General features: G+C 38.7%; 1 protein-coding gene across 1 annotated transcript in view; it reads right to left on the bottom strand.

Annotated features, from left to right (window-relative positions):
- Positions 1–26,629, bottom strand: part of UBE4B (ubiquitination factor E4B) — a 120,596-nt gene that overhangs the window by 31,415 nt on the left and 62,552 nt on the right. Inside the window, exons 9-19 of the mRNA XM_044667722.1 lie at positions 18,985–19,126; positions 17,890–17,990; positions 17,023–17,137; positions 11,368–11,451; positions 9,216–9,272; positions 8,300–8,416; positions 8,100–8,198; positions 7,341–7,454; positions 6,709–6,907; positions 6,146–6,284; positions 1,005–1,104 (exon numbers count right to left, since the gene is read on the bottom strand). Of these exons, the coding sequence (XP_044523657.1) occupies positions 1,005–1,104; positions 6,146–6,284; positions 6,709–6,907; positions 7,341–7,454; positions 8,100–8,198; positions 8,300–8,416; positions 9,216–9,272; positions 11,368–11,451; positions 17,023–17,137; positions 17,890–17,990; positions 18,985–19,126 (1,267 nt within the window). The remainder of the gene's footprint in view (positions 1–1,004; positions 1,105–6,145; positions 6,285–6,708; positions 6,908–7,340; positions 7,455–8,099; positions 8,199–8,299; positions 8,417–9,215; positions 9,273–11,367; positions 11,452–17,022; positions 17,138–17,889; positions 17,991–18,984; positions 19,127–26,629) is intronic.

Here is a 26,629-nt window from a genome sequence, read left to right as displayed (position 1 = left end):
GGGGGGGGGGGGGGGGTGGGGGGGGGGGGGGTCCTAGGCTTTAGGGGCACACCTGATTTTACCAGGCCTCCCTCATCAGGCCTTTTGGTAGTGAACAACCAAAGTTCCTCTGGTTAGAGAGGAGGAAGTGGGAGGGTGGGGGTAAGAGAAGCAACAGTAAAGGAACCAATCTCACTAGGCTGACTCAGTGGCCTATTGGATAATATATGTTTACAGGTGGAGGTCCGAGACCTTCTCGATTAATCAGAAAACTACTCAATCAATCAAAAGTAAACAAAGTATGACTAGGTCTCCAATCAATTTGAAAGGGTCAGAGAGGCTTCTGGTCATTAGAGGAAAGAAAGTGAATGAAGCCAACAGGAAATATCTAGTGACTGGTGGAAGGAATAGGTATAAAAGCAGCAGTAAGAGGCTTCTGAGGAAGAACTGTCCTTTGGGGAAGGAAAGGATTTTCTCTCTTTTCTCCACCCTGCCTCTCCCTTGTGAATTAGAAGGGTCAAACAATCTGGAGTTGCTGTCTACTTCAGTAGCAATGTTCCTAGAGCACAGGGACTCGTGGCAATCTCTAAGCAGCTCCAAGCCCAGACACACAGAGCAAAGGCAAACTAGACATGCTGAGGACTCCAGGGATATTGTCCTTAAGAGCTCAGCAGGCACTTATGTAGAAGGGGAGCTTTACTATGACTTCTGAAAGAGAGAAAAGAACTTCCAATAGTAACCAGGAACTGTGAGCTCCAATAAACTAGTGTATGTAAGGGGGGAGCACACCTCTAGGCACCAAGCAATCCCAATGCTAGCAAATGACATGTGCATTCTTGATACAATGTCTTTATAGGACTTGTATAATATTAAGATATGGGTAAAGAATAAGCAGATTTTAAAAATTCACTATTACCTATGGAAGAAAAATCCGTTCCACTTTACGACTATCCTTTACATGATCATTCTGGTCTGAAGAAAAACATGATGTTACTGGATAATTATACCAATTAAATAGTGCAAACCTTGAGTTGAGTTTTGCAACGTTTCAACATTTCCCGATGTCTAGTTGCCAGTGGGGAATCTTTCCACTGACTTTCATTGTTTTTAAGATCTTCCACAGTTCTAAAATCAAAGGAAAAACAAAAAAGCAAATAGGAAAATGAATTCATTTCATCTATTCAATCTGAGAAACAACATAAATCAGTTTGTGAAGAAAGTGGCAGAGCTTATCTTTTTGTTATGGTGATATAGAGGTGTCTGTGTGTGTGGGAGATATTCTGGACCACAAGTGTTCAGTTTCCTTATTTATCTTCTTGGAATGAAAAGATTGCTGCTATCAAACATTAAGATTCTCATGCTTATTTACTTACCCAAATCAAAAGAATAGTTTTCAAAAAAACCATTTCCTTTTTATCAGCTTTGTTATTAAATAAAAGCTTTAAAAACTCTGAGCCAAGCAGGGCTATTTTTCTGAACCCAGGAGACAAGGAGGAAGAATTCATTCCCTCTCTCCCCCAAAAGGAATCCCCACAAAAACCCATAAACAATTTACTACCAAGGTACTATGAAAAAATATGAATACTTTAGTGGATTTGTGACTGCATTGATATGAGATGTGCTGCTGGTAGGGCGTAGCTTAGGACCCCAATGTGCTGCCTCAGGAGAGCCATTACATGCCAGGCTAACTCCATTCCTCTGGATTTGCTAACATTCTGTGGGTACCAATAGAATGTTACAGCTTTCCATCAGTAATCTCTTTTTCTCACTATTATACCAACCCATCTTCCTTTCTAATCATTAATTTCTTTATCTTTTATGCTGCTTTTCTTTTTAGAAAATATTATAGAAGGGGTAGTTAGGTGTCTCAGTGAATAAAGAGCCAGGTCAGGAGAGAGTAGGTGCTGGGTTCAAATATGAACTCAGACAATTCCTAGCTATGTGACCCTGGACAAGTCACTTAACCTCAATTGTCTAGCCCTTACCACTCTTCTGCTTTGGAACCGATATTTCATAATGATTCTAAGACAGAAGGCAAGGGTTTTTTTAAAATGTACTTAAAAAAAAAATCACTGTCAGTTCCTAATAACACCAACCTCTCCCAAACAGAACCTTCCTTTCAAATAAAGGAATAGTTAAACAGAACAATCTGTTGTCAGACAAATGTCTTATCAGCCACCTGAATGGCACCATTCTTTACAAATAGGAAGAGTGTCTACTTCAATGTCCATCCTCAAGAGGCAAGACTGGTCTGACTGAGTTATTTTTAATCTATGCAGTTTCTCCTATGAAACTGCATTCTCTCTCTTTCTTTTTTAACCCTTACCTTCCGTCTTGGTGTCAATACTATGTATTGGCTCCAAGGCAGAAGAGCAGTAAGGGCTGGGCAGTAAGGGTTAAGTGACTTGCCCAGGGTCACACAGCTGGGAAGTGTCTGAGGCTGGATTTGAACCTAGGACCTCCCATCTTTAGGCCTGGCTCTCAATCCACTGAGCTACCCAGTTGCTCCCCAAGTCTAACTCTTGAGTGACTCTAGATCCTATTTAGATCCTGAGACATTAAGAAGACAAAGAAAAAAAAAACCCAACAAAAAACCAACAAACAAAAAAAAAACCAGCATAAAAAACAGGGGCATGTGGAGATATTATCTAGAGGGAATCCTTCTATTTGGATTCTGAGCTGAACACTCTACACCTCAATGGTGTCAAATAGAAAAAAATTTCTGCTAGCCACACAATGACTTAGAAATCCAAATGAACATTACCTATGTTGTTCTGTATTCATATTCATTTTGTTAAACATTTACCAATTACATATTAATCTGGTGTGGATGTGTCACTTCTAAGGAACAAAACTCTTTATGCCTCATTAAGAAATCCAATCCACAGCACCAGTGAAATAACTGTTACCTGCAAGGCACTGTTATAAGCAGTATCTGAATTCAAAGACCTTATTCTGTAGGGGGAATACATCACGTAAAAAGAAAATATCATTTGTAAGAGAGAGCACCAGTAACTAACAAAAAGCTTGCATTAGAAGCTGAGTTCAGAAGGAGGCAGAAGTGAGGAGGGAGGATGGGGATGGCTTGTTCAAACTGACAGAGGTGGGAGATTCAATGCTAAACCTAGGGAATGTGAGAAGGAAAGGGAGTCTAGAAAAATAGTCAGGAGCTAGATTTTAAAGGGTATTAAATGTTAGGGTGAGGAAATTGTATTTAACCTCAGAGGAAAAACAGAATAATTGAATATCCGTGAGCAGGGGAATGATGTGGTTAGACCTGAGCTTTAAAAAGATTATTTTCTTTCTTTCTTTCAAACCATTACCTCCTGTTAGAATCACTATTAAGTACTAGTTCTAAGGCAGAAAAATGGTAAAGGCTATGCAACTGGGTTAAGTGACTTGCCAAGGGTCACACAGCTAGGAAGTATCTGGGGCCAGATTTAGAACCAGGTCCTTCTGTCTCCAGGCCTGGTTCTCTATCTACTGAGTCATTTAGTTGCCCCAAAAGATGATTTCTGTAGCAGGGTAGAGAGTGAATGGAAGAGGGTAGAGACCAAATAAAAGGCTATTGCGACAGTTCATACAAGGGATAAAGAGAGGTTGCTCTCAGGTAGAGGAAAGAAGCAAACAAATATGGAGGTTAAAAAAAGCAGAACTGACAAGACTTAGCAAATGACTGAAAATGGGGTAGTAGTGAGGGACAGGGATCTAGTGTATGACTCAAGATGGCAAATACAGGTAAATGAAATGATGGTCCTACCCTCAAGAGAAAAAGCGTTATAGATGACAGAGGAGAACATGTGTTTCACTCTGGACATGTTAAATTTGAAATACAAATAGGACAACAGGGGCATGAGTCCAAACACCAGGTGCTGATGCTGACCTGGCTCAATCTACATAGGTTTGAATTTGTGGGAGCTCATGAGATCACCCAGAAAGGAGGTAAAGAAAACAAAAAGAGCAGGATCCAGCCCTAGGGCACAGGACAAAATGATCTCTTATCAAGTAACTTCATTTCTCTTCAAGGCTTCTATTACATCCTCTCAAATGAGGATCTTGGTCTTATATTCGACAAGAAAAGACATTTACCAAAAATATCCCCCTTTCTCTTCTCCTATCACATTGTTCAGAAATCTCTTCCTAATCTCCTCATTCACTGCATTCTCAGATGAAGAAGTTAAGTAGCCTTCTATGTGAACCACGAATCCTGGTCTCTTTCCATTTCTCTAGCAAACTGTACACACATGTTCTCCAGTTCTATTTTTATCATCAACATCTCCCTATCTATTAGATCTTCTCAAAGACATGGGATCTCATATCAATACAATGACTAAGCATGACTACAGAGGAGTCATGAGGAAACATGTTATCCACCCCCCTGAGAAAAAGGCGAGGAGTTCAGTACAGATAGAGACATAGTTTTTTGGAGATGGTCAATGTAAGAATTTGTTTTGCTAAATCATCCATGTTTGTAACAGTGGCTTTGTTTTTCTTGTCTTCTCAATGGAGATGAAGTAAGGGGAAGTAGAGGAAATTCTTCATTGAAAAATAAAATTTAATTTAAAAAATGCTTTTTTGGCTGCTCTTTTTATGGTAGCAAAGAATTAGAACTAAAGGGATCCATCAATTGAGGAGTGGCTGAACAAATTTTGGTAAATGATGGTAATACAATACTATTGTGCTGTGAGGAAATGAAAAGGATGATTTCAGAAAGAGCTAGAAAGTCCTACATGAACTGATGCAGAGTGAAATATGCAGACCTGGGAGAACACTGTATATAATAACAGCAATATTATAGAATGATCAAATGTGACAGACTTGGCTACCTGAGCAATGTAATGATCCAGGACAATTCTGAGGGACTTAAACAAAGAATTCTCTCCACTTCCAGAGAAAGAACTGTTGGAGTAGGAATGCAGATGAAAGCAGATGATTTTTTTCACTTACCTATTTGGGGATTTTGGTTTTATAAGACTGTTCATTTACAAAGATGAACAATATGGAAATATGTTTTGTGTGATAATACAGACTGAATTGCTTGAGAGCTCCTGGAGCAGGAAGAGGAAGAGGGAGAGACAATTTTGGATCCTATAACTTTGGAAATCTTATGTGGAAATTTGTTATCATACATAATTGGTAAAAATAAATAAATAAAAAGTGCTTTCTGACTTGTTCTATCAAGGGAAGCTTATATGAAATCCCATTATATGTATGGGAGACAAGTGCCCCAAGTGGAGAATGCAGTTTACTTCATACTCAACCACCTGCTTTGTTATAGACACCATACATTAGCACAATTAGGGCTTTTGTTTTTTATAGGTAGGTACTATAAAATGACTGAGAATTCAAACCTGATATTGAAATTGTCAGAACATCTGAAATAATAGCTTCCCATGCAAGGTACTAACCTTATTTTTCAAACTTCATTTCTAGTATACTTGTTTATGTGAAGAAGTAGCAAACTGTTATAATTTTTATGGAGAGTATTTCTATCAACCCATACGGAGACATCCCTGAACCAAAAAGATACTTCCAGTTTTTGAAAGTGAACAAATCAAAATTAGGTAGTACTAAAGTAGGTCATTAAAAGACTCCATTGGCCTAGGACACCATTGGCAAATCTTTTAGAGATCATGTGCCCAAACCATACCTTCAGGCTGCCTATGAGCCCCCCGCATTACCCCAGACAGTGGAGGAAGGAAGTGCTCTCATTGGGCTGCTGAGCAGAGGGGCAGGGCATAAGAACGTTGTCCTTGGGCACTGTGGAGAGGGGAGGCAGAGCAGCCCCCTCCGGCACACCAGGGCAAGCATGTCACATCTTTGCCAACACAGGTCTAGGATATCTACCAAACCTTACAATTCAGAGAAACACATTGTAAACTCTTCAGAGACTCAAAGATAATCAATAATAAAATAGGAATATTACAAACTTCTTGCCCTGTCAGAACATCTTAATGTATCACATCATAGAATATACCCAAGTTGCTGATGACTAAGTCACCCTTATTCCTCCTGGAGTCTGAATACACGTGGTCAACAAATGCACTGTAACAGGAACACCTCCTCCATCTGTTTATTAAGGATGTGAATTGTATATACATATGCATGATCTGGATAGCAAGTAATGCCTAAAGAGATAAAGATACAGGGCAGCCAAAGCTCCAACCTGTTAAGCTCCCTGATGGCCCGAAGTCTGCGTATATAACGACGACAGCTTGGCAAAATAGAAAGGTGGTGGGCATGCAGTGTAAGGAAGAAGCATTCTGTAGGGAATTTCGGCTCAGAATACGGAGACTGCTCTCCATCTACAGAAACATAAAAGAGAAGAGTAAATTTTAAAAACTGAAATGTATCGAAATACTTCATTGCTATCAAGGAAAACGTTAAAAAAATTATGGCACAATGGAAACAGACCATCATAACATCAACCCTGCATTGCAAGATGTGCTCATCACTTCTCGGCCTTTAGGCTAAGATCAAGTGTAAGATATGCTCACTCCCTACAAAAGGCTTAAGTTCTGAAAAAGCAACTATTAACAATATACCAACTCAGCAAAAAGTATTAGTGGGAAGAGAAAATATTAAATAACATTTTAAGAAAATGTGAAACTGTTAAATCTTACTTAAGAAAATGAAATTCGATGAACACAAAAATGTCATGTGATCAGTAGTAATAGTAGAATAAGATAACTGTTCTAATAACCAGAGAGGCAAGAAATCAACACTCACAAAGTTCAGTCACCCAACCAGTCACCTCCTCCATGGTTGCTTTCACTCGTGTCTCGTCACTTGGGAGAACAATACGACACCTTGGGTGGAATATATAGGTAGGATCTATTGTCTCTAGCTTGATCTTTGTACTTAGCTGCTGCAGCACCCAAAGGAAATTCAGCATAAATCCATCTGTAGACACCAATCGATCATCTGTCTGTGAAACAAGGGACACTTAAAATAGTGGCCCAGAAAGATCTGGGCTGCCAAATCACTGTCATTCCTGCTATATGTGAAAAGGCAACCCCCAAAAACGTGCCATGGTGCTTCCGGACAGGCAGCAACACTAGGGGTATGGCATCACCTGGTACTTACAGATGACTTTGAGGCAAATATGACACATAGTCTTAGTCCCAGTATACAAACAGAATTAATCCATCCAGTGCCTCCACTTGCAAGGTTCTCTTCAGTCTTTTCCATCTACCCTTGTTGAAGTCCTCCCATACAAGGTTGGGTTTCAGCCAAAGTTTTCTGGTCACACATTTAACTATTCCCTGTGTGTTGTGTTGGGTGTGAAACAAGGATGACATCCTTTCAACTTCTCACCAATGTGGGAGGGAACAGGAATGGGTCTCCCCAGGCATCCTTACCTGCATCTGTGCTTTCTTCATGTTGGCATTGACAATAGCTGCCATGTAACTGAGAGCTGCCTCACGAGTTTCACCATTCAGCAAAATACTATGTAGGATCTTGAATAATTCTTGCTGAAATTTAGAATAAGAATGAAAAGATCAGTTACCTTGAAGAATGAATGACTCCCCAACTAAATTCTCTGTAAAAGAACATCCTGAGAGCAGCACTTGCACAAGGGGCATTTGTCCATATCCAACCACACCATCAAACTAGCCCCAGGGTGCTGGCAAATGTGCTTAGATGAACTCAGATAGTCATCTCAGCTTTGAACAGGGATTGACAAGGGAGTGTTTCTATTCTACAAAGTTTCATATACCATCTGCTCATTTCCTTAGCTCAACAGAGAAATTACTATTTATACAAATCAGTATATACACAAGCTCCCTGAAAGCTTTAGTCTAGGTTTTGGACAAAAAGAATTCCTGTGCTAAATTCATAAATGTAGTCTGGTGAGAGAATGTGAAGTTTCAACACAAATATCTCTGCTCTCGAAAGGCTACTCAGTCTGCATGCCTTTCAAGACAGCATTAATGCAACCTATGTAAGGAATGGGAAGATGCCAGTTGTCTTTAAGGGAAGGGATGATTGTTTGTCCTGGGCCTAGCATGGTATCCTGATGCCTGTCAAACTGAATTTTTAGTCATTGTCTTGGAGGTTTATGAAGAAATTGTTTAAGACTTTTTGGGTGAAAAAACCTCACTTGACTGAACACTTACCCTTGCTGACTCCAAGTAATGTTGTAGTGACTGGCTGACCACTCGGGTGTTTTCCAGGGTAATGGCAGGCCCTGAGAAATACTTTTCAACCACCTTTGTCTGGAAATGAAAGAAAATGGTCAAGTTTCACAGACTAATGTATGGAAGAGCAGGCCAATTTGCAGATAAGCAGTGTGGAGAATAAACAATCATGTACTAACATCATCCTCTGCAAAGACGGAGAGACTGAAGAAGGCCCCCAAATAAGAGAGTCTTTGCAACTCCCGCCCAGAACCTGGGCTTAAGGACTTAGGCAGCCACAAAGGCAAAGAGGCGACCTAGAAAGACATGGAAGAAAACAGGGCTGTCAGAAGGGTTAACCACAAGCTGAATGTACTATGTTCAATGCCCAGCCCCTGAGTTGGTAACATGCATTCAAACACTTTCTTTCCTGGGAAAATAGTAGATGATTGTGCCAAGTCTGTGAAGTTTTCCTGTCTCAGCTCCAGAAAAACTTCGTTCACCTTTGCTGAACATAATGTCAAATTCTAAAGCAAATACTTTGAATCAAAATGAACTTACCCTTCCAAAAGGTCAGGCAATTTCTCTTCTGCAGGAGTTGCTTATTAATAATTAGTGAATGATCTCTATCCTGAAATATCTTGAAATATGACCACTTTATTTGAATTTCTTCTCTTTATATATTTATATAGGTATTTGTCTTTCACATTAGAAAGTGAGGTTCTAAGGAGTATAGATTCATTTTTTCCTTTGTATTGCTAGTACCTATAGCATAGTTCCTGGTACGTAGCAGATATTTTTAAAAATACTTATTAATTACTTGATAACACAGCATTATTACAAAAAAAATTTTAATTACTCAACATTTTAAATTCAATTAAATTGAAATTCCATCAAAACTATTACTAACTCAAGAAAAAGTACATTTTATTTTTTAAAATATTTTTGCTATAAAATACAAATATTTTAATAGTAACTGACATTTATATAACACTTGATGTTTCATCAAATGCTTTCCTTATAAGTAGGTAACGTTTCCAATATCATTATTTTAATGAAAAGTTTTAGCCTGTGGTATGGTTATTGGGAGGAGGGGAAAAAACCAAAACAACTTACCAAACTACATATGGGATGGGTTTTCCCAAACTTAATTTCACAGAGTTCACCTAATGCCTACAATTAAAATAAGAAATATTTATTCAGATATGGTTAACCTAATATATATACAAAAACATAAACAGTAGTTTATCAAAAAAACACAAGCTACTTTATCTTTGTTTACATCTCTCACAACCATTAAGGAATAACTATTGACCTTGGCTAGAAAAGATGTTCTCTCTCTATTTTAGATGTTAGACTGGTTACTACCCAACAAAATTCCTACAAGAAACTCTTAAAGTTAACTTGTACTTAAACTGCGTGAAGCCATAGATATTGCCTAAAGTATTATGACCTGCTGACTGGCTTCTTTGGTAAGTCTCCAAATTCTGCTTTATATCTGGAGCTGTCCTTACATGAGAAGCTTGTTTACCCAAAGTCAGGTACTGGTTATTTAACATTGGATAAACCACAGTAGGTGTTCTGATGTCATAGTATCCCCATCCTGACGAATATGAAGTCAGCCAAAGCTCTAAAGGATGGTGACAAAAGAGGCCTCTGCAAAGCATACGTACAAAGTCACAAGGTACACAACAACCCAGGCTGTGCCCTCAATCCAGTGAAGGCGTCAATGATGGCACCTCATCACACTATTGTCCCCTGTAACAGAGGCTTTTTGTCTTCTGATCTAAGACTAGGGCATTCTATTGATATTTAATACTCAAAAGTCTCATCTGAAATAGCAAGTAAGCTTAAAATCCACAAATGAAAAAGAAACACTCCCTTTAGGGAAGGAAACTGCTCACGTAATTTTTAAAAAGGAAAGAAAAGAAAAAGGAAACTGTCATTCAGGAGGATGTCTCTGACTCTTTGTCACATGAATGACTCCTTTCAAACACAATGACAACCTCTTGATACAGCATGTCTTGTGGTGAGTAATGTGATTTGACAGAACCCACACAGCATAGGCAGTGGTGGTGGTCGTCCTTCAACACAAAGACAGTGTGCAAAAAAATGATTCTTTTCATGGTTTGACCCCTTTCCAGTTTTAGTCTTTAAAATGACATTTCTGTTGTTTACTTCTCAAAACGGGCTTCACAGACTAAGAGCATCATGTCCAAACTCCTCATTTTATAAGAGAAAACTGATGTTTGAGAGGTTTATTGAACTTCTCTCAGAACATGCATATGGGGAAAAAAAAAGATTTGAACTTTGCTCTTCTGACACCGATCTAGTTTTTCTCTTACTACATATCTTGAGTTCCCTTAGAGGGAAGAAATACAATTTAGTGGTAAGAGGCCAACAGAGCAGATGGGAAAGAAGACCTTTTTTATGTATATAAAACAATGTTTTATTTTTTTTTTAAATGCTTCCACTGCAATTCCTTAATAAGTTGCTTATAAAGGAGACTAATTCCATATTTATGTGTTTTCAAATGTAATACAAAAAAGATTTCAGTTTTACATGTCAATGCCCCAAATTCAGCTCTCCTCTTTTTAGTACCACCACTTATCATCAATGATAATTAGATCAGGATTTAGCAGCCATTCTGTCCAAGCTGCATCATACTCTTTAAGAGCTGTGCAGAAAGACAAAGTAGAAAGGTAAAGTTCTCTATTCAGGAAATAAAGTCTGAACATAAAGCTGATAGTATCAAGTCACAGATAAAGGTAGCCCAGGGTTATTCTGAGATTGAGAGTGAAAAGATACTATCTAAATATGAAATGGAGTTGATCTCTAATTAAAATTATGATTTGCTTTGATTTGTGCTTAGATTTGCTTTTAATACTAAATCTGTATTCCAAACATGTCATGCTCATTACCAGGTAACTCAGGAATTTAAACTAATTCAAGTTGCTTTTTTCCTTCCTACTATAGAATACCCAGTCATGAAGAGACATTTCAGTAGTTGCTGCTCAACTCCTACAACATTTGCCAGTTGGGGTATGAGCAAAATACTACCTTCTGGGCTGCAAGTGCCCCATATCATTTATCTTGCTGCACATTAAACATTTTGAAAAACCATATGCAATTATTTCAAGTTATAACTTTAAAATCAGGGAAACAAGCAAGGATAATTATTTCTCAATGAAAAAAGGCATAGTTAGTAATATTAAATAATCTTTGGGAAGAGAAACATCTATTAAAGGGTTAAAAAACAAAGCTTTACCATAAGAGGATATTTAAAGTAGTCACTATCAAGGGAACACTCTTTGGCAGCAAGAGCCAAACCTTGTAAAATAGGGATAAATATCTGGAAAAAAAAGAAGAAAGAAAAAGCACAATGTTAAGGTAATTCAAAAACTGGAACCAGATGCATTCAATAAAACCCATGGGCCTTGGTCCTCAACAAACAGATAAAGAGCAAGGCACCCACCCACTTGAGTGATGCTCAAGGTTCTCCTCTAACAGACCCAAGTTCTGCAGCTCAGAGACACTGAGTAGTGAGCAAAGTCCACCCAGCTCCCATTTTCTCTGAACTATCAGAGCCTCTTATGGCACAGAACACACCCTTATTTTTATTATTGTAGTTTTCCCACATGTTTGCTTTATTCCCTCTGCTACAAAAACATTCTGGAGAGTAGAGACCAGAACCCAGGAATCTTTGCATCCCAAGTGCCCAGCTGTGGTGTACATGAAATTAACTCTAGCCCATTCATAGTCAGAAATCTACTTACCCTAGGCATCTAGATTACATCATCCCCACCTTCCTCAGGGAGAGTGGAGATTATTTAATCACATGTGACAATTCAGATCAAATCAAGAACAAGGGACTGCCCTTTGGGCAGTCCAAATCAATGTAGAGGCTGCCATAGGTCCACTTGAATTAGAGGTGGCCCACAGGAAATGACTAGAGACGCTATCTCTTTAAATACGTGGGTTACAAAACCTGGTAAAGGGCGTTCGGTGAGTTCTGGAGTTCAGGAGTTCTGGCTTTGAATTTGGGGCGTAAGGTGCTCGGCTGAGACCTCAGAATGCTTCTACTCTGAATTGTCACGTGGGTAAGTTAGGCTGACTTCCTTGGCCTACCTTGGCTTTTCCAAACTGCCTTAAGAAGGCTTATAGCCTCTCTGATTTCTAAAGTCTTGTGGCTTGTAATCTAGTTTAATTAGCCTTTTAACCTTCTCTCTCCTTCCAGGCCTCTCCAGGCCTGGACCAGCCTCTCCCTCTAATTACTTTCATTTACCTTCCTAATTGTAAATAAACTACCTTAAACTGGATGCTGACTTGGGTCTATCTAATTTATGGAATCAATCTGAATTTTTGATTCCTGGCAGCCACACTTTAAATATATATTTATAAAATACCTAAAAATCTCCCTCTTACACTGTTCAACAGACTCTTTTGGAGATCAGACCTAATCAATGCTTCGTGGCCATAATGCCCTCACAGTGGATCCTCCAAGGACAGGACAAATTCCCTCCTCTGCTAATCTCACACAAAGAGCCAGCTGGGAAAGTCTTCTGTAGAAGGTCACTTGCTCAAACCAGGTATGATGAAATCAAAGCTGTTTTCTCCATATTTCTTCAGATTCATGGATTTAAGGGGAAGAAATCTTTCCAAGAAATTGAGCTTTCTACATTCAATTCAGTACATTTTATTGATTCAATTTGGGGAAAGGAACAACAAAATCAATACTAGACCTTCTCTATTAGATCAAACTGTCCAGTCCAAAAAAATATACAATATAATGAAAAGGAAAACATAAAACCAAATTAGAATAGTCTGCTTTCAAATAGAGTAAAATTCACACTGTCACCTGTTAATTGTTTTGAGGGATATACAAATTTAAGAAACTATTTTCCCATAACACTCTAGGTATACATCTTGCCCTCCAAGCTCAATCCATTCCTCTTTAGGTCAAGCCTGGTCAAGACTAACAATGTAAAGGAGAAAATACTGAAACTGTGTTGGTGGTGGTCCACAGTGCAGGCTTAAAGACTGATGAAATCAGAAAGAATAATCTACTACCTTCCAAGTCATTCCCAGGATAATTTTGAAGGATGAGACAATTCTCTTTCCTCATATTTTTGTCCCTCCTATCAAAGAAGCACTTCCCCACTCATCTTCTTGTACTTTTAAAAAGTGAAGCACCACAAAGACTACTAAAGCTGGCTCTGTCTGTAAGTTGTCTTAAGATGAATAAAAACACAAACTTGAGCGCAAAGGGGTTAGCAAGGCTATGACTGAAACCAGATCGAGTAGAAGAATATATTTTTGTATATCATCTAAAATGACAAGCAAATAGTTACAACCAAAAAACAAACATCTAAATGGCAACTAGAATAAAGCATCCCACAGTTATTCCATAAAGATCATCAAGAAAAACCTAAAGAAAAGCTAATCCAACAGCACTGCTTAAATTTATTTAAACTATACCCAATTCTGGCAAAGCTCGTTTAATGAACTAGAAGCATTAATCTTCAGGAAAAGGGCAAAACAGATGCCACTACCTTAACAAGTAGTAAGTTGGAAATTATTTCCTAATTTTGATATTTTAAAGTATTTTCTTTTTTTTTTTAATTCCCCTACAACTCTGAAAGAATGAGATAGTTGTTAAAGATAATGTCTAGGCAACAGTGGTTTATGTTTAGGATTCAAGACATGCTCCCTCTTTCCCACCAAGCATTAAAAGAAGAATTTGGCTTTAATGAAAAGATTTTACAATTCGGAATGAATAAGCCAATCATTTAAGTCAAAAGAGAATAAAAATCCTCCCAATCTGAAGGTATTTCAAATTGCCTTCCACTACCCAACACAAATTACTTTTCTAGAGAAAACATCCAATGAAGAAATAAATAAGGTAGATGCATCATTTAATTAGAGCTAAATTCTGGGTTAAATAACCTCACTGTCAAAAACTTTAATTTCCCTACAAATAAGTCAGGGCAAAAAGTCATTATTCAACTGGATAAGAACTTTTACCTCTGGAATTTTATCTCCCAATTCAGCAATATGAAACGGTCACATTACTTTAGTTCCACAAAACTGCCAGAGAGAAGGTTCCTTATCACTGGCCAATTAGATTCTACCACAGATTAAAAGGGAGACATACTACTGCACTGTATATGTCCCTAAGGGGACTGGATCCTATTCACTTCTCTTACCTAGCTTCATGATCTCGTCCTCTCCCTCGGGTCTAATTAACATCTCTGTACAAATAATTCCTATAATTCTATAACTTGGTGTAGTGTCTAGCCTGTTATTTCAGTTCTTTATCACCCACTACTTTTTAGATCTCTTGAACAGGATACATTGCTGTTATCTCAAATTTAACATATCCAAAAGAGAACTTATGCCCCCCCCCAATTTTCTTCTTTTCCACTGTCCCCCTCACTCATGCAATGATGCAATGGCATCTTTCACTACTCTCATGTACTCCACATATCCAGTTCACCATCATATTCCAGCACCTCTACCTTCATACCTCTCCTGTCATATTACTCCTCTCTACTTAAAGCCAAAATCCCAATTCTGGTCTTTGTCACTTCAGCCAGCCTGGCTCAGCTTCAGTTCAATCACCACTCAGTTGCTTAAGTGATGTTCCTAAAATTGGGGGGACCATCATGCCAACTGTTTTACTCAGTAAACTCCAGTGACCCTCCAAGCTGGGTATTCAAAAGTCCTAGTCTCTTTCTGCCTTTCCAATCTTTGATATTACCATCCTCTACAATTCAGTTCCACTGCCTTCCTTGCAACCCCTCGAACCCACAGCTCCCGTCTTGCTACTCTATGACTCTATACCTCTTCACCGGTTGCGCTTCTCCCCCCCCCCCACTTCTCCCTCCAATGCCACCTTCAGCAGGAAGCCTGTCCTATCCCTATTCCTTGCACTAGTGTGCTCTGCCTGGGATTACTTGTTGTTCCATTTGTGAATCATGTTAATGAATTTGGCTATTTACATGCTATCTTCCTCATTAGAATGGGAAGAGAGAATGAGTTTCCCTTTCTTTGTATCCTCAATGTTAACAGTGTTTGGTACAGAATAAAGGCCTAATAAAAATACTTGCTGATTGACTTAATTGTACCTAAAAACTAATTAATAGCCAAGCCGAACTGTCAAATGGTTGATGGATCTTCTTTTTATCTTCTCTAAGCACAAGTGGACCATTATCTCTGAGAGAACTTATAAAGAAGAAGAAAACCAGCCTGCTCTGGAAGACAATGCTGTGTTACTCATTCTTTTTACCTAGATTTCGAAGGTAAATCCAGGCATGTCTCCCCAAACCAGCCAGTGATGTTCTACAGCTCTGAACCCCAAAGACCCTGTTTTATTGTCATTCTATTAACACTCTGTTTTCATAAAACTTTGTACTATGCAATCTTAAAAGTTTAAAATAAGAGTACTACTATGTCAGGGAAAGACACTGAAACATTAATATACTGAGTGTGTGCTTCAGATCATTGATCCCAGTTGCCAGTATGAATGACTGGTTAATCTTACTTTGTATGCATTTCTACTCCAATCCTCCCACTTCAGGATATCATTTCTTATACTGTCATATCACTGGTTGACCTTGAATGTATTTGCTGTTTCTACTTCATTTTCTTGAAACCCTTACCTTCCATCTTGAAATTGATACTAAATATCCCAAGACAGAGTGGTACAGGCTCAACAAGGAGGGACAAGTGACTTGGCCACTCACAGAACTAGGAAGTGTCTGAGGCCAGATCTGAACCCAGGACTCCCCATCTCCAGGCCTGATTCTCAATCCACTGAGCAATCTAGCTGCCTCCATATTTCTTTTTAACAACTAGATTGCATTACTTAAAGAAAGGGCCTAGACTTTCTTTACTGTTAACAATGTCTCTGAGATCTCCTACCTCCACAACCAGGCTTACAATACTCTCCCTATTCATTTCTGCTTTTCAGAATCCTCATTTTTACTTCAGCAATCATACCAGGTGTTAGTTCTTCCATGAAACCTTGGATTCTACCATGTTAGTTTAAGCCTCTTTCCCTCCTCCTTTTTTCCTTATGCTATACTCACTTGTGCACAAAATGATTCTCCTCCTTACCACACTTCAAGGAAAATGAAAACCTCCTTAAGAGAAAAACCACACTTGTTTTTGCTTTTGTATCCTTAGTGTTTTGTGAAGAACCTTAAATATTATAGGCATTTAATAAGTATGAGATGAATTATTGAATTCAAGATCATCTTGCAGAAGAGGAAACTGATCCCTAGGCTCTCAAGGGAAGTGAGGCAATGCTCAGTTACTTGTCAGGCTCACTTTCTGCTGAGATGTTTCTTAGAACCACTCAAAATGGAAGCTGGCAGAGGTGGAATTCAAAGGAAATTTGTGGCCTGCCACCTTAAGCTCTTGGTGTGTTCATAATTGACTAATTATGAATTATGAAATTAATTATAAATTTAAAAACACTGACTAAGCACCTGTTAGGTACTAGGAAGGCAGAGATGAAGAAAAGCAGATCTATTATCTTCAAAAAGTTTCTCCTCTAAAAAGGGAAGAGAAAATACAGGCAGAATGCCATATGAATAAAGGAGGTGCCTCAATCATGGGCAGAAACAAGCAGCAGAGATTCCTCACAGCTTGGGTGAGCAAGGAGCTTCTGAAAGATGAGGAGTACTAAAAAGACATCATCTAACAGTAAAATGTCTTTTCTTAACAATGAAAGGAATAATTGGCAAAAATTCTTTTTGAACAAGAACCACATGATTGTCATCATTCAGATGAGGGGAAGCTACTAGTTATTGTGTATTTGGAAACTCCTCTGTAGGTCCCATGCCCCAATATCTCATCACTCAGCAGACTACATGCCTACAGACTGAAGCTTGAGCGACAGATGCAAGAAACTTCTTACCTGTTTGAACACTTCTTCATCCTGGTGGGTTGTTCTCACCAGCTCTTGAATGAAACCAAATGGGAGGTTCCTACACAGCATATAGGGTACCAAGAGAGACTGCTGCTGCATGGATCTTGATTCACACAGAAAACAAAAACAATGAAGGCCATTTGTTACTACTTGCTATCTAACCCAAAGAAGACTAGAGAATCTTCTATTAAAAGCAAATGACTTGAGTTTTGAAGTGCTAAACTTCTTTAGATATTCTGTGATAGTCATCTTCAAGTAGTCTCAAGAAAACCCGCTTCCTTTTTACTTGTATACCTATCAACCTCTCTGTGACTTCTTTGATGAAGGGTAACAGGGGTTTTCAAAACAACCACTTTCTCTTCTCCCTCCAGGAAATAGGAAGAGAAAAAAGGAAGGGGGTGAGGAGAGGAGGGAAGTTTCTGGATAACCAAGAATCGACCTTGTCTGTATCTACAAAAAGGGGTTTATGGTTTTGATTAGTAAATAATTTTATTTATTTTAACCCATGCTCATCTTGGTGCTTTAAAATATATATTCTTAACTGATTCTGACATATTCTACCATGCCAGATTCATCATTCCATCAAAAGATCTTGTAAAGCTCTCAAAATAAAATGAATTTTAATTTATTTCAATCTTTCTTTTACATATACCACACAGCATGGGGAAGAAGGAGGAGGGGCAGTATAAAACTCAGCAATCCCAGGATTTTAAGAATTGGATTGGCATTCTCCACTGATAAAGGGAAAAAATATTGGACCTCAGTGGGGTTCAAAAGGTAGCAAATTCCATAACTCAATGGCACCAATTCTCTTATTATTCACTCTCCAGGAATTCCCCAGTACTCCCTCTGTACCTTGGCTGTGTTAATGAGCCCTGTAAGACTAATGCGGCATGGGAAATGCACTGGGAACGGATGTTGCTCAGTAACTGGCTGACCGCCGGCTGGCTGCACATCTGAAAAAGAAAGGTGGAAGGAGTCACACGAAGGACAAAGGCTGAGAACCATCCCAAGATAAATGACCACAGAAAGGGAGTTCAAAGGAAAACACCCTACACTAAGATCTCCACTGGTGACAGGACTTCTTGCTGCCCTGGTATCTTCTACCAGGGGAAGTTTCAGAACAGAGCTAGTCATTCCATTCAGTATCACCTAGTATTGGGCCTAGGTAGTTGATGAGCCCTCTTGGTCTCACAGAGCTGGAAATGACCTCAGTGGGCTGAGCATAATAATCCATGTCACATCCCACTAGGTCCGTCCATGCGTATAAAGCCAGTGTAGCAATTTCTTTTACAATTTAAAACTGGGGAGGGGGGTAGGGGAGTTGAAAGCTAGGTGGCTCAGAGAATTGAGAGCCAGGCCCAGAGATGAAAGGTCCTGGATTCAAATCTGACCTCAGACACTTCCCAGCTGTGTGACCCTGGGCAAGTCACTTCACTCTCATTGCCTAGCCCTTATCTCTCTTCTGCTTTAGAACCAATACACAGTATTGATTCCAAGATGGAAAGAGTTTAAAACTAAGAGGAGTGGGCAAGTCCAAGATGGGAATGCCTTTAAAATAAATAGAGAATCAAAATCTACAAGGTTGGCAGGACCTCTGGGTCATCTAGTCTAACCAACACTTAAAGGAATCCCATGTGTAAAACAAACAAGGGGAATGCCTCCACCCTGAAGGAGAAGAGTCAGGAAGCCCCATGTCCTTCTGTACACCACTTCTGTTGATTTCTCCATTTTGGGCTCCCCTGGCTAAAACAATACAACCTAACCCCTCTTCCACATGACAGCTTGGAGAGAGCCTTTGCCCTCAAATCTAGAGCCTTCCCTACTTCATGCAAGAGGGCCAAGGAGGATGAAATCTCTCCCTTCTCAGGAATCTCTGGCACTCTCTGGGTTCAAGAGGTTGCCAAAGTAGCATCAGGCCCTTCTTCTGCCAGCACATTCCAAGCCTACCTTGGGGGCTTTTCTTTCCTCTATTCCAACTCTGTCAAAACATTCGATGAGGTAGTTCAGCATGTCTGTCTCCTTGCATGTTTCAATGGTGAAATGGTCACTGCAGGATTCAGAAGTACTCGCCCCACCAGAGGCTCCCAAACTTGGGAAATAAAGGGGAGAAGAAGAAAAAGAAAATTAACCTTCTTTAACCAGTATTTTTGAATGAACTTTTTGAACTCATTTGTTTCCACAGCAGAAAGCCTGTTAGAACCCCTGCAGACCACACAAAGCATAAACCATCATGCCACAATAGCAACACCTGGATACCTTGTTTTTTGTCTTTTCCATAACAAAAGCCCAGCTGCATTTTAATCCACTTTGAGAAGAAACAAGAAAGCAAGTACACCTTAAATCATAAGAATCTCTGCTTCATCACTGTTCTAGGGGAATGATTACAGAACCCAAAGGCCAAGGTTGGAGACACTTCTAGTCATCTTGACACAAACTCCAGTTTGGAGTTATTTACTTAAGGTAGGTTTCAATGCTAATAGAAGGCTACTTTCTTTTTGAAATGAAGCTAATCATGTATCTTCTGGATGGACAGGGAATCCAGACAGGACACTAATAGAGTCTCAATGTCAACTCCCACTCTTTTCATTATTAGGCTTGGAGATTAGAAATGTTTTCTCATCAGTAAGTTTTGAGCTTTACATCTGATATCAAATAATCTATTTTTAAAACTTTCAAAAATCCTAAGGATCTGTGTTGTGAAAAGAGCAAAGGATAATTAGGCAGAAAATCTGGATTCTACAAAAGCTAGGGTCACTTTCTTGCCATATGACACTGGGTCTTTGGACCTGAAAGGACATTCAACACTTTTAACTAAAGAAAAATTGAATACCCCTGCCCTGTTTATCTCACAAAGTTGTCAAGAGATTAAACTGAGGAGAAAAAAAAGATGCAAAAGTTTTCCATAAACTGTGAAGCACTTTAAACACAAGGGATTATTTTTAAGAGTTCTAAAGAGATTCAAAACATAAATCGGGTTGGGTTAGTGTGAAAAGGTGCAAAATGAGGCATGATCATTTATCAGCAGACCACAGACCAAGTCTTATTTTTAATTCATAAATTGATTTACTAATATACATCAAAGGCACAGAAGTTAATGCTGACTCAGGAAGAGGCCAGGAGGAATAAAATGAAGAGGAACTGAAAAGTCACAGGACAATAAAGGACAGAATTCTAAGAGAATTCTAAAAGTTTCTAAGTGGCAAGTTGGGGCCAAGGAGGCAAGATCAGGAAAACGACCTTTAAATGAACCTAAGAATACATCTTGTTCTCTGGGAACAAGGATCAGAAGATATTCCCAAAAAAGCAGTATAACAATAATGCCAGTCATACATTTGGTACTTTATAAATCAAGTGAATTTGATCAATAGCTTCAGAAATTACTGTGCTATTTCCATAAAAGAAACTGACTTGACTGATAGACTAAAGCAGCAGGCAGATAACCATTAGCCAGTCACAGGAACTGAGCGAGTAATGGCTTCCTAATAGAATTGTTCAATAGAAAACATGTAAGCAAAAGAAAACTTTGGAAATGAATTTTTATCCTTGTGTCAATAATTTTTGCTGCCATTTGCTAGAATCCGGTGTGTCTGTTGGGTAGTTTTATACCCAAATTTGTGCACTGCAAAGAACAAGATGAATATACCACCACCACCAACAGACATGAGGGGAAGTAAGGCTGTAGATGGGAGACAAGAGAGATAGCACTGTGCAATGGCAGCTCATTGCAAGGCCATGGCCCTCACAGGAGAGCATGAGTGCCCTTCAGTTTGCTCTACTATGTTTGTGATGACAAGTTTTCAACTTTCTGCCTGCTGTAATATAACCAGGTATGTTATACCTTGCTAAGTGGGCTTTTCTGTAGAACATATGTGATCAACAGGATGGAGGAAAAAAAGTTTTTTCTCAGCTCCTAGCAAATAAAAACTAAAAGTAGGTCCTCAACAAGTTGACATTTTAAGTTTTAAAAAGTACTTAAGTTCTTCTGTTATTTTTGTTTTCCAACTTATGACAGAAATTATTGAAAGCCACATGGTACCAATGCCTTACTTCTCCATACAGTACTGCACTCATGCAATTAACATTTTATGGAAATGGCAGCTTGCTATTGGATCTGAACATGAGTATAAATTTGCACTCTGTATTATGTGACTATAAAATGGGAGGCTTGGACAGAGCTCTAAGGTTTTGTTGAACAGAGGTCACTGGTAGATAGCTGTAAGTGGTGTTTAAAATATGGAATGAGAGAAGTACAAGACTGAGGGAAATGTGCATCCCAATTTTCAAGGGGGAAAAGAAAATAATCTACAAATCATAGGTTAGTAAGTCTGCCTTCCATTCTTGGGAAAATTCCAGAACAGAACATCAGAGTTGGTTGGAAGGGAAGCAGTAATTACAAAGAACACACTGTGGTTTTCTCAAGAATGGGTCATGTCAGACTATTCAGTAAACTAGTTAATGAGGGAAATGCTATGGATAATTTACCAAATTTCATGTCATTCTTGTGGAGAAGATGAAAGAGATGGCCTACATGATGATGCAATTAGCTGTTCACAAGAAGTTGGACGGCTAAACTAACAAAGTGGTTGCTAATGGACTCTAGTAGAGAACCCCATGGATCTGTGCTGAGCCAAATGACTGATGACCTCTTACTAGCCAAATCAAATGGCTGTTTCTCTATCTTCATCCTTCTTGACCTGTCTGCTGCCTCTGAAATCATCATGCACCGTCTTCTGAAACTTTCTTCTTTCTCCTTGTTTTTGTGACATTACTATTGCCTGACTCTCCTCTTATCTGCTTGACGGTGCCTTTTCAGTCTTTTCTCCATCTCTGCATGGATCTCTACCCAACCTTCCCTCAGATACATGCCTCTCAGATTTATTTATCTAACCTCTCTCCTGACTTCCAGTCTTGCACTCCATCTGACTATTCAACATCTAGAATGGCATATCTTGTATGCATCTCAGATTAAATATGTCCAAAAATGAACTCATTTTCTCCAAAATGCCCTTCTTCCTAACTTTCCTGTTATTGTCTTCTAATTACCCAGTGACTCTGGGTAGTCACTGACTTCCCAATATATCCGATCTGTTGTCAAAATCGGCTGATTCTATCTCAGTAATGTTTCTCATCTATGTCCCCTCTCTCTTCTGGCACTCCTACCATCCTAGTGTGGGTCCTCATCACCTCATGTGCCTATTGCAACTCTTACAATAGCTTTCCAGACAATTTCTTTGCCTCATATCTCTTCCCCTTCCAGTCTATTCTGCACCCAGCAATCAAAATGATCTTCCTAAAGCACTGGTCTAACTATGTCACTCCTTCCCCTAGTCAATAAACTTCCGTGACTCACTATTGACTCCAGAATCCAATGTACAATATTCTGTTTACTTTTAAACAACCTCTGATTTGGCTCCTTTCCTGTCCTCTCATCCTTTATTTCCCTTCGCAAACTCCATAATCAAACAGTTCTGGTCACCCTGTTGTTCCCCGAAGGAACTGTCTCCTGATGGCATTTTCGCTATCTACCTTTCTAGAATTCTTTCCCTCTTCATCTCCACCTCTTGGTTTTCAAGTCTCAGGTAAATATAGGCTTTCTACAAGGCCTTTCCTGGTCCCTCTTAATATTAGTCCTTCCCCTATAAGATTATCACCAATTTATTTGGTCATCTTCTCATCTCCATGTACACTGTTTGTACAGTATATCTCTCCTGTTCGACTGTGAATACCTCTGAGGCCCAGGGACAGTTTGTAGTTTTCTTTGTAATCCCAGTGCTTTAGCACAGTACTTGGAATTTAGGAAGTACTTAATAAATGTTTGCTGCCTTGGCTTGTTCAGTGATCTGTCCCTGTGCTATATTATTTAACATGTTTAGCAGGGATTTAGAAGAAAAAAAAATCAATCAAATTTAGCAGCAACACCAAGCAGGGAGGGAAAGGTATAAACTGAATGTTAGATCTAGAATATATGAAGTTTCTGACAGGTTACAGCATTGGGATGAACCAAGTAATATAAATTTCAATAGGGGCCAGCTATTAACCTCTGATATTTGAGTAGGAAAAAAAAATCAATTTCACATGGTAAGACAGGGGAGGCAAGAAAGGATAACAGTTGTTCCAAAAAGGATTTTTTTAGTAGATGGTAAGCTCAATATTAGTCATTAGTGTCTTGTGGAAGCAAAAATAACCTAACAAAATCTTGTGTTAAATTGAGAGATGCATAACTTCTAGAAATCCCCTTGAAGGTGGCCTAATGATGATTATCAGACCACGATATGGAGTATTCTATTCTCTTCAGTTTGGAAGCTATGATTTTTGGAGAACACTGAGAAGCTGAGGTCCAGAGGACAAGGATGACAATAAAGGGCCTTAAAAGAATGGTCTTTTGAGGATTGATTGAAGGGTCAGAGCATGTTTAGTTAGCCTGGAGAAGACTCAGGGGGATGCAAGCCATCTTTGGGGATCTGAAGGGAATCTACCCACATTCTGTTTGCACCAGACAGCAGAACCAGGAACAACAGCAAGAAGTTGGAAAGAAGAGAAACTGGGACTTAATGTCAGGAATCAATGCTCTTCTGCCAATGAGGGCCATTCTGTAGTGGAATGGACTGCATTAATGGGCAACAGATTCACTTGTCAGGAATACCATACTGGAGATTTCTTTCATGAATGAGTTGAACTAGATGGTCAATGAGTTCCCTTTCCTCTCCCAAATTCTATGATTCTATGACAAATTAATGAAGAACTTCTAGCCTGAGAGTCTATGATCTAGAGAAGCATAGGTTCCCAAAACAAGGAAAATAGGAGGGCAAATGGATATGGGTCCATGTCAACGGATCAAAGGAAGGAACTAATGATGTTTAGACAATATTTAGTCTGGGTAAGAGACAAATGGGGAGGGGAGAAGAAGAGGGAAAGGAAGGAGAGGAAATGTGGAGACAATAATAACTGTCATTAAGTATTTTACATGAAGACTTGTTCTGCTTCATCCCTGATATAGCAGAACCAGGAGCTATAGGTGACAGTTATAAAGGAGCAAATTTAGTCTTGACATATGGAAACACTTCTTAACAATTAGCATTATCCAAAAGTCCAATGAGCTGCTCTGAAAGGCAAATGGCTTCCCCTTCACTGGTGATCTTCAAGCAAAGGCTGGATGATCAAGTAGCTGAACTCTGAAATTCTGTGATTCTATACAAATTCATTTTTTTCCCCTGAAATTGAATCAGTTTAAATAGATCAAGGGAGCTTGGTATGTATAAAGGACCTTGTGCTGGAGACTCTTTTCATAAATTGAATAATTATCTTCTAGTATATATACATACATATATATATATACACACATATATATTTTTAAGAAAGCTGGATCTTATATATCACTTTTTCCTTAATATAAGGTACATTGTACTTTTTGACAGACTGAAGCTTTATGAATGGAAGATGTAAAAGAAAAAATTAATTTTAATGTATTTTCATATCATAAATCACCACCACCATTATAAGAACAGCAATCTGATATCAAAAACCTACTCTGTGTTCTTCTGCTTCCCCATTCACATAAGAGTGTGGCATTTAACATTCAAATTTCCACTATGAAAGAGCTAATTTCTTCCCAGCTGAGAATTGGACACATTTTCCTCAGGATAAGCATCTGTCCCATCATTGGGTCTAACACCTGGGAAAAGGAGCCCCTCTAACCTATAAAAGTTCCTCTCCCTTAGGATCTCAAATTAATTCAAATATGAAACCACCACCAGAGAAGAAAACATATTGCTTCTTTCAATTCTCTTTCATGGTTTTAACTGGTCAAAAACATAAGTGCATGCTCAAGTGCCTTGATTTACAGGAGGCAGCATCTTTAAAGGGACAATTCTAAGGAAAAATAATGAATTTCCTCACTGGTCTTGCCAAATACTGCTTAAACAATCATTGTGATTTCTAGCTACCCCTCCCACCTCCACCCTTCACTAGAGCTCCTCTAAACCTTGAAAATTGACAAAGACATTATTTTCTTAGGCTATAAAGATCAACTCTCTTGGCATTCCCAATTAATTTATAACAAAATTTTGTTATTTTCTGCATCTTGCTGAGGAATCAACCAATAACTGTAACTCATAGTACCTACAGAAATTGTTGCCAGGTTGCATCTCCAAAAAGGTTAATATTACCTGCATGATCATTGTGAGGATTGAACTAGACAGGTCAAGTGGCCTGTAGGGCCTGCAGGCTATTAGAGCTCTCTGGATCAGGTTCTAGGATATTTTTATAAGGGTCTAGGGGAAATCAGTGGCTGATTGAGGCAGTGGCATGGAATATGTTCTTTTCCACATCTCCCTTAAGATATTCTACATTCTCTCTCATATAGGCTTGCCTTTCCCTGGTAGCAGCATTTAGTGGAGATAGCTGGCTCCTTTATATGGATGGCTCCCTGAATGTTGGCTTTAGGAACCATACTGGAAACAGGGCCAATGGTCATCACATCAAATATTGCCAAGATATATGTGTCTACCATAAATATCTAAGAACAAGAATCATTCCTTATTGGCTAAATGGTCAGTGGTCAGGCAAAAAAAATTAGTCAATGAATTACAAAGTATTAATGATCATGGGAAATACTGCCCACAATCACTAATCATAAAAGAAATGCAAATCAAAACAATGTCTAGGTTTTCCTTCATCCCTGGAAGATTGGCAAAGGTGAGAAGAGATAGGTGTAGTCTAAGTTGGATGGGTTGTGGGAGGACGGACACACACACTGACAAAAGATGAAACTGCATTTAGTGCTTTTATATCTTTAGCCATAAACCAAGTGATTCCATACAATCCTTTAGGTAGTAACTAAGTATGATTTCTGAAAGGGTTAGACCTACTTGTTTATTAACTGTGTGCAAGCATAGTAGTAGACTGGGAGAAAGTTAGCTTGGTGTGTTGGAAATTTATAGCTACCAATAAAATAAAGAGCGTTTAACTACTAAGTTTGGAATGGTGAAAGCACAGCTCTCAAGTTGTTAAGATAATAGTAAGTTTAACAGGTCCAACCTTGAAGTACTAGAAATGAGAAATTAACTACAAGGCCAAGATGGTATTTACTTTTGTGAAGGGTTTATACTCACTATAGGTTCCTCAGAGTCTATGATGAAGACAGGTGCCCCTGGTTTATTTGTATAGTGAGTTAAGGCTGATTATGCCAATCTCTTATTGATAGTCTCAATTAGAGATAACTGAAATTGTATCCTGATCAGATTCATCCCCATATTTTCTGCTATTGTTATGTTTAAAATGCAATGATGAACATTATTTGTGACATACTGTGATGCTGGGACATTTAAAAGAGATCCTGATATTTGGAAGTCTTTCTGATGTCCAAATAAGAAGTCTTAACTGGTGCTAAATCACCAGAACAACAAGGGTAAATGGGGGCTGTCTGTCCTAAACCTTGTATCGGAATTTATTAACTCTCAACAAATATTTCCTAAACTTCAGTAACCTATTTAATAGGTTTTGTTTTGTTAATCATTTGTTAGTTGACTGTCAAAAGCCTATAAAACTTTTATACATCTAAATGAGGTCTTTTGTCACAAGCTACATATTGTGA

This window comes from Gracilinanus agilis, chromosome 3 (genome assembly GCF_016433145.1).
Source record: "Gracilinanus agilis isolate LMUSP501 chromosome 3, AgileGrace, whole genome shotgun sequence".
NCBI classification, from domain to species: domain Eukaryota; kingdom Metazoa; phylum Chordata; class Mammalia; order Didelphimorphia; family Didelphidae; genus Gracilinanus; species Gracilinanus agilis.
The sequence above is the reverse complement of the archived record's forward strand: the minus strand, read 5'-3'. Positions and strand labels throughout refer to the sequence as shown.